At 40.4% G+C, this 8,699-nt stretch overlaps 2 protein-coding genes across 2 annotated transcripts in view; both read left to right on the forward strand.

The window, feature by feature from the left end:
• The window catches only part of LOC109476987 (protein artichoke-like), a 45,970-nt gene extending 41,591 nt beyond the window's left edge, over nt 1-4,379 (forward strand). Inside the window, exons 38-46 of the mRNA XM_019778001.1 lie at nt 517-609; nt 1,126-1,197; nt 1,357-1,425; nt 1,779-1,850; nt 1,987-2,058; nt 2,338-2,403; nt 2,593-2,667; nt 3,225-3,406; nt 3,971-4,379. Of these exons, the coding sequence (XP_019633560.1) occupies nt 517-609; nt 1,126-1,197; nt 1,357-1,425; nt 1,779-1,850; nt 1,987-2,058; nt 2,338-2,403; nt 2,593-2,667; nt 3,225-3,406; nt 3,971-4,353 (1,084 nt within the window). The 3' untranslated portion in view covers nt 4,354-4,379. The remainder of the gene's footprint in view (nt 1-516; nt 610-1,125; nt 1,198-1,356; nt 1,426-1,778; nt 1,851-1,986; nt 2,059-2,337; nt 2,404-2,592; nt 2,668-3,224; nt 3,407-3,970) is intronic.
• Nucleotides 4,380-5,930: 1,551 nt separating this feature from the next.
• LOC109476988 (protein psiS-like) overlaps nt 5,931-8,699 on the forward strand; it is a 13,032-nt gene continuing 10,263 nt past the window's right edge. The window contains exons 1-3 of the mRNA XM_019778002.1: nt 5,931-6,121; nt 7,266-7,317; nt 8,087-8,181. Coding sequence (XP_019633561.1) covers nt 6,034-6,121; nt 7,266-7,317; nt 8,087-8,181 — 235 coding nt within the window. The 5' untranslated portion in view covers nt 5,931-6,033. The remainder of the gene's footprint in view (nt 6,122-7,265; nt 7,318-8,086; nt 8,182-8,699) is intronic.

Genomic DNA, 8,699 nt, shown 5'->3' on the forward strand with positions numbered 1-8,699 from the left:
ACGCATAATTCTCCACTTTCCAGGCTCTTAGGACACTCCCTCAACTTTACAGTTTTGTCTGACAACGCCAAAATGTTCCTCCTTCTCCGTGGTAGTCCCACATGTTCACTCATAGCAAATTCCAACATTTTGATGTTAACCCAACAATTCATCACCACAACAAAACGCTTCCAATAATCATTCTCTGTCATATTTTTTCCGTGTCCTACAGTTTTATCTGCTTCATCATTGGGTGGGGAATCGGACTGCGCTCATAAACATTTCAACATCTTTGTACTTTATTATACCATTTCACATTTTGTTATCCCTTATTTCCTTGTATTTCATTTATTAAGTGGTAGCGTCAAAATAAGTATTGTAACTTGAGTGCGCTATCACTTTGTCCTGTACTTTGTCTTACTTGTGAAATAATTAAAAAAAAAAAAAATTGCATTACTGCACTCTACGCCAAAATGTGACACCGATCTGTTTTTCAATACTGTTCAATACGACAATTCATTCTTTGTTTTTGCTAAGGATGTTGTACGGAAACTCTAAGCTGACGGCAATCGCAGAAGAAGCATTTTCGTCGGTGAATGTCTGGAGTAGTCTGGAGGGTCACGGTACGCTGTAAGTGTCAAATTTACCAATATCATTTCAACGATATCTTACTATTAAAACATTGATCTGAAATTTTAAAGGTTGTCATATCTATTAGAAAAGATTTTGCTTTCCGATGCTTTGTATTTGATACTTTGATGATGCAAAGGGTTTGCTTTATGTGTGCTTCTGATTGCAATGAATGAATGAACGATCTTTATTGCTCGACAGTTGTACATAGTACTATGTATGGCAAGGCTTACAATGTGGTCTTTACAATCATACCAGTCAATTCCTGGAAAGTAAACCTACATAAATACAACGTAAATGGCGCATTGACATGATGTACATTAAACATTTCTGTTTGTCACCATTCTTTCTTTTCTAAAGCGTGATTGTGTATGTGTGCGTGTGTGTGTATGTGCGTGTGTGTGTGTGTGTGTGTGTGTGTGTGTGTGTGTGTGCGCGCGTGTGTGTTTGTGGACTGATATTGAAGGACATACTCAGATCTTTAAATTGTTGCACATTTCTTGAAATGATTTTCAGTGACTTGTCAAACTGTGCCATCAAGGTCATCGTAGGCAAGATGTTTACATCGGGCTCAAGAGTTAAAAACCTGTAAGACAAATTTCAACTCACACAAATTAGTTCCATTTAATATTTCAATTTTTATTGTTATTGGGTAGTTTTATACAAAATATCTATACGTAAAGCTCACACGTCATTAAAAACAGAATTATTTTCTTTTTACACTCTTTTTGTCTTTGATCACAACAGCATCATTCGGAACAACCAACTTCGCTATATCGGTTCAAGGGCATTTGAAGAGGTGGAGCTATTAACCATGTAAGAACTTGCCAAGTTTTGTATATCATCACCATTTCATGTTTGTTCTGTTAGCATTAGACTAAACGACTGACAAAAGAATATTTTATCTGTTTTAGTTCATCGAGCCAAATGTCTGTTTGTAGGTAATACCAGTGATAAACATACTCTCCAAGCAGAGGTTGAATGTGAAGGTTGTGACCTTTTTCTATGCCCCGTTTTTTCTGACAGCTGGCCCATCCATAGTTGGATAAACAGTTCTTTCGTCACATATTTTGTCGGTGACGTCGGTGACGCTAGAAGAACTGGATCTGGAGCGACCATATGACTGTATAAGACATAATATCACATTGCAACTATTGTCTTTACCACAGTGACATCAGTAACAACCTACTGGTCAGCATTCCTAAGGGATGTTTTCAACTACAGCCCACAGTACAAAAGATGTGAGTATACTTACAGCATTAATCAATGGTTACTGTAGCAAAATGACGAAATATCCCAAAACAAGTACAATACTCTCTGCTGTATTGTCTTGACCACATAATTTTGTATTGAGTGCCTTCTGTTGTCATTTTACAGGGACCTGACAAACAACACAATTTCTTTCATTGGTAATGGTGCTTTCGACAACTTGCTGTCCCTTGAGCATTTGTAAGTCCATAGCATGTACATGCATTTTACTTAAAAGTATTACATGTTTCTTATAACATTCTTAAAATCTTTCAACCACATACAAAAACCCCATGCACGCTCAACTTCATTGTTGTCTTGAGATCTCCTTTGTAGTGGATTTGAAAAGATCTCAAATATTATGTTTAATCAATTCTGTTCAAAATAAGGACATGAATAGCCAAATTATACATGTATTGTTTCAAGATGGATGGATTTAAAATGAGATCGCTGTCGTTCTTCTTCTGCCGATCGTTGTAGGTTGTTAGGTGAGAATGATCTACAAGTGTTCTACAAGCTACCAGATCTTCCCCGTCTAGAAACAGTGTAAGTGCATATTGGTCTTAACCAACTAACATTTGCGAATATTGTTTGTTGTCGATGTTCTTTCTTTATCTCGTTTGTTGTGAAGTATTTCTGTGTAATTGATAAACACATACACATCTCAGCTCATTCAAACATCGTATCTACTAGCCATACATGTAGTTACGACTGGTTACCTCTTTATCTTACCAGGGACATTTCCAACAACAAAATTCAGTTTGTGGAGGAGAATGCTTTCGACATACTAGCTACGAATGAAACGTACTTGTGAGTATGCATTGATGATGTTTTAAAACAAATCATTATCATAATAGTTAGATTATTTGCAACAAAATGTTATGATACACCAAAAAGCAGTTACTCAAGGAACTGGATGTGATTTTGGAAACGGTCAGACGTTTCAGCTAGTATCCGCTAGCTTGCATATTAATCAATAGTTTGTGCTTATAAACCTGTATTTCCCCTCTGGTCTGTCAGTCACTGACGAAAGCTAGTGGATACTAGCTGAAACGTCTGACCGTTTCCAAAATCATATCCAGTTGCTAATGAGTAACTGTTTTTGGCGGCAAAATACTTTTCACCATTCTCATTTTACTGTTTGTCCCTATTGTTGCATGGGAAGACAAATTCCATTGTTGCCTAGCTATCAGCGATGGTAGGGGGCTCTCTAGAAGGTACAGTACTGTAGCTCTATACTGTACTCATCCTTTAGATAACATACATATTATTTAAACTTTCATGATGCCGTTGCTTCACGGCTGCAACATAAAGTTACCTCATCAAAACTGATTCTACAGTTTTTATTTTTTGAATGCGTTTTACAGGTATTTGACTGGAAATCAGCTAGCCTGCAGCTGCTCATTCTATAACACAATGAGCATCCTGAACACGACAATATTCGGGGGAACATGCTCAACACCCGAACAACTCATCAACATAACATTTGAGAGCTTCGACACATCCAACAAATACTTTGCCAACGTTGATTCCTCAAAATTTCTCTGTGGTAAGTGAATTAGCAAGTCATAGCAAATTTGAAATTAAATGCATAACTCCAAGCTGAATTTTATACAGTTAACAATTGGTGTAGTTGATAATAAAGACACCTATTGCCATTTTACTCAATCAGGCCATGTTGATTTGATTATATGGATGACATCCTCCGGGAGCCCCAAAACTGATGCGCGCGTGCGAATAAAAAAAAAAATTTGCAAAAATTCTTTTCATTATGAAATCTACGTGGTCATAAGGGTTGAGCAAATGGCACAGAATATGGTTTGGCGAACTATCTAGTCTTCAAGTTCATTTCTTTACAATTTCGTCTTTTTTCGTTTGATTTTGGCATTCTACGACAATGGTATAGTTTTTATTAATTTTTTTGTAACTTATGGTATATTTTTGCTCATTTTGCAACTGTTTTGTACGTTTTACAGTATGGTTGAAATCTTTTTTTTTTTGGAAACGGCCGAAAATTCATGCGCGCGAGGATGTCATCCATATAATCAAATCAACATGGCCTCACTGCGATACGATGATCTTTGCTAAAACATTTCACGACTGTTCTTTGTAGCTCCAAGCAATGTACAGGCGTCTGCAGCAAGCAATAGAGAAATCAGCCTGTCATGGGACCTCGTACCAACTTTGGAGAACATCCAGCCAAGCGTTCAGCAAACAAATGCCACCATGGCAGGCTCCAACGAAACTGGCACCAACACAACGACTTATAACCAGACAATGATCAACACAACAATGGTCAACGAGACAGTCAGCAACGCAACGGATTTCAACCAAACAGAAACAGACCTGACAAATGTCAGCATTAGCAATACCACAAACCTCAACCAAAATGAAGCTAACATCACAGGCGTCAATAACACTGGATTTAATCGGACTCAAACAAATGAAAGTAGCGTCATTGATGATGAGCAACCAGATCAAGTCGACTACCCGTAAGTGGCTTGTTTTCTAAATGAAGAGAAATTGTGGTTAAGTTAAGTACTGAAACAAGGAAAATCGTAGATTTTGTACCTCCGGGTATTGTAATGTATGTTGCAGAATGTTGGGTGCATGTTGGGACTGTTCTTTAAATTAACTAGTGAATTCGCGCGAATACCATTTTTTTCGAAAAGTTTCGAAATGTTTGTAATTGGCTAAATGATCTGTGAAATCACTAATCCCCCTAGCCGACTGGAGCCCAAAAATAGAAAGGACAGGAGGCATCCCGTGGCGAATCTGGCTGCCCGACCCTCAGCGACCAGCGATAATGTAAACAAACACCCACACAAACGGCCGCGTGAGAAATCAACTTGCTCTCGAAAATTTATCAAGCCGACCGCTTCCCCCCGCGGCTGCCATCCCTCCCCACTTATCCCACACTAGTTCAAATCACGCTCGGTCTTCAAGTATATCTTAGTGGATGATGAAAATCAGAAAACAACACGGAAATCCCCACCGAAGTTCGAAAACACAGGGACTCAGCGGTCGAGAGGCTTTGTACAGACACCCGGCCAGATCCGGACGCGAGGAGAGCCAGGGCGCAAATCAGGGTCGGCGGGGCGTGTGGCTTTCCCTGGCCGAAAGATTATCGCTCACTCGCGGTAGGGGATGGCACCCAAGCTAGCTCCAGGATAACATCGGCGACCCCGAGCCGAGTGTGCTGATTGATTGGCGAAGATGAAACCGCAAATGGTCAACCCGCGCGACCATTTTCACACACTAACAACAGTAACGGGTGTCCGAGACACGAAATACAAATAATCTTACGCCCCAAAACACATATACAATAAAACAAAAAAACCCTGCACCATCTACAGCCCATTAACAGAAGATACACCGAGTCCCGTCTACCCCAACGCGAAATGCATGTCGAGAACGCCTGAGACAGTATACCACGGTATTTGTAAGAAGTCGTACTATACGCAGAAAACATCCGAAATTGCGCAAGAGGGCGTTGACCCCTGACCCATTGGCCCACCCGGAAGTTGGCTGGCTGCGACCCGCGCGACCATTTTCACACTCGATACCTGAAACCCCCTCTCACCAGATGTGGACGCAACCTACGACACTTTATACACGCCGAAAACCAAAAGACAAAACCACTTTCACACACAAGGGGTGTCCATACGCTGTCAAAACGCATCATTTTCACGCACTAAAACACACATACTAAAAAACAAAAACAACGTGCACCATCTACAGCCCAATAGCAAAACGTATACCAAGTCCCAGACATATCCGTCCACCCAAACGCTAGAAACTGCTGCGAACGTAATTTTCGTCTTCCCCCACAAAACCTCCGCGCACGGGATACATCCCTACCCGGAGGTAACAAGCAAGATGGAAAATGAACATACTTCAAAAAGTAGAACTAGAACTCTTGTCAACATATTCCCATGGTTAAGGTTATTCTATTCAAACACACTTCTTTGCAGTCACATACTCGTAGTAGCCTTTAGGAAATTGAAATTGATCATGACAGGTCCCCATTATTTGTAATTTTGCAATATGTTACCTATTTTCTCCAGATACTATGTAGTCAACTGTACAAGTGACACGGCACCACCGATCAACAGGGGTCTTATTGTTCAAAATTCTACCGTGTTCAATGCATCTGATGGAGTCCAGGCAGGAACGATGTACACGTGCACAGTACTGTATAATAACATGGGCGACTTCAGTGCATCTAGCTGGCCGGTTACTGTTACAACATTGCAGGAAACGGGTAACTCTTCTATCTACTCACATGATTCCACCAAGCCACGTAGATACGCCACCGAGAAGAATTACTTCTAACACACCGTGCTAAGGCCGCACCCATTTAATTTTACGGATGACACCCGCTCCCGCATTATTTTTTGCCTGTTCTAAAGTGCTAGTACTAGATTGATCTTGTTGTGTATATATTTGTGTATTCAAGTTAACCTTTGTACCTAACCCAGTGGGTATGTTTGTACAATAAAGGTCTTCATTCATTCATTCATTCATTCATTCATTCATTCATTCATTCATTCATTCATTCATTCATTCATTCATTCATTCATTCATTCATTCATTCATTCATTCATTCATTCATTCATTCATTCATTCTAAAAAAATGACCTCCTCCTAGGCTCTGGCCTGGGTGCAATCCTCCGTAGTACATGGTACCTATCGACAATAGGGAGCCGGTGGTAATTGGGGAGGATGGTACCCAGGCTGCCGAAGTTCCACGGAACTCAGCAACCCAGTACAGTGCCGACTCATTATTGCCGCAAAAGGCCAGACGGCTTGTCGTAAAAGTAGCCATGTTCTACTACTACCGCAAATTCACAATACCAGCTTTGTATTCCTGTGGTTTAGCAGTATTTCTTTTGGGCTGGATTTTTCTATTCGCCCACAGGCACTAGTTTGGCTGTCTTCAGATAGAGGATGTCATCCATAAAATTAAGTCAGTGTGGCTTAACTGATAAATAATCTCCAATGCAAACCCCCCCCCCCCCCAGTATAATTTACCCTTGCATGTCTAAACTGCACGTAACTGGGTTTTCTGCAGCAGATATATCACATTTTCTTTGAAGTTGTGGATTTATGTAACCTGGCGGATAAATGTCAGTAGGACTATCGTATATTGTATACCCATGTAGGATAAGTATGCTTACTTATATATCCTTTAAATTTAAACCAATTATATATTCTCTTCGTTCCTACTGAGACGTAAGGCCATGATTTTTTTTTCAATTTTGGCATTTCCTGTACCATGAATTCATCGCGTAGAGTCCCAGCAGGAATTTCAAATAATTTCTGGATCATGAAGAAACATTGAAAAATGTAGACAAAACTGTGCTTCTCGAGTAACTAATTACTGAATTCTTTATCATTTTCCACAGAGGAGATAGACGTGAACAGCATGCAAGTCCCCATTAGTTATTATGATTTCAGGTTGGTATTACAACAGTCTATTGCCTCAAAACTTGTGGTTTAATTTTCTGTATGAACCTTAACCGTTACAATGATACTTAGAATGTAAAAATTCTAGAAAGGTACAGTTTTTTTATACAAGTTATTGAAATCATGACATATGATATTGCAAGTGTTATTTAGGGAGAAAACAACCTAAATATACGTATTGTTGGTAATTATGGTTTAAAACCCTCAAACCACTGTAGGTTTTTTGCGACGATTCTTACCAATTCGAAAATTCGACATGATTAGGTGTGCATAATGTCTGCTCATTATCATAATGTATGCATGTCACACAAGATGCCTACAGACAGCCATATGTCGATGGTTCTAGGGTCACAATTTTTTTAGTTTTCTGATTCAAGAGTTTGAGGTTATTGAAATGGCAGCAAAAAATTCATCATATTACCTTGAAGAAACATTGGCGACAACAAAATACGTGCTAAAATGCTGGGGTAGGTTTTGACCCCACTGGACCACGCATAAACTTTCTAGGATAATTCAATCAACAATGACCCAATCTCAGTAAAAACGTATGAGAACTTATAAGACATACATGTATTTACAAACAAACTCCTAGAAGGGTCTTTTAGACAAGAAATGTTTAAATGACACATATTTATATACGCCTGGGGTTAGTTTTGACCCTATACGGTGGTTTGAGGGTTAAAGCGTTTAGCTAGATACTTCATACATACAGAAACAGTAGACTGATTGTATAATCTACTTTACTTTTCAATTGATCCAGCATCACTCATCCTGACTTCGACGGTCGACGACAAGGAGACTTGTCAGACCCAACATATGTGGTCAACCCGTTTGGAGGATATCTGTCTATGTCAGGTATGTAACAAACCACCTTGAAGTTCAGTTGAGTCGGTAAATTAGATTGTACGTAAAGCTACGATCACGTGCTTCTGCGTGCTGTCTACGTGCAAAAACGTGGGCAATCGTAGGGCATCCGTGCGTGGTGAGTACCACCTCCGTACGGAATCCTACGGATTTGGGAGCACGCAGACACGCCGTAGAACTTTAAGTGCATGTAAAACTTTTTCTACGTGCGGTCTGCGGATTCACCACCCGTCCGTGCGAGTACGAGCGACGCGCGTGCCCCGTACGTGCCGTGCGGAAGAAGCACGTGTGAGTATGGCCTCCTTACGGTAAAGTTGCAATAGCACAGAGATCGTACGTTGTAAGCACGTACAACTCACTTACCACTTGTGCAACGTACGATGCACGCAACCGCTCACGGCGAGACGTAGCGTGCAGACCACACTCTTACACTTTGCGCAACCGTGCGAGTGGCGTGCGTCGACGCCACTCCTTCCCCACGTTTTCAGAAAAACGTAGCAGACGTGGCC

This window comes from Branchiostoma belcheri, unplaced genomic scaffold (genome assembly GCF_001625305.1).
Source record: "Branchiostoma belcheri isolate BF01 breed outbred unplaced genomic scaffold, Haploidv18h27 scaffold4, whole genome shotgun sequence".
Classification (NCBI taxonomy): Eukaryota; Metazoa; Chordata; class Leptocardii; order Amphioxiformes; family Branchiostomatidae; genus Branchiostoma; species Branchiostoma belcheri.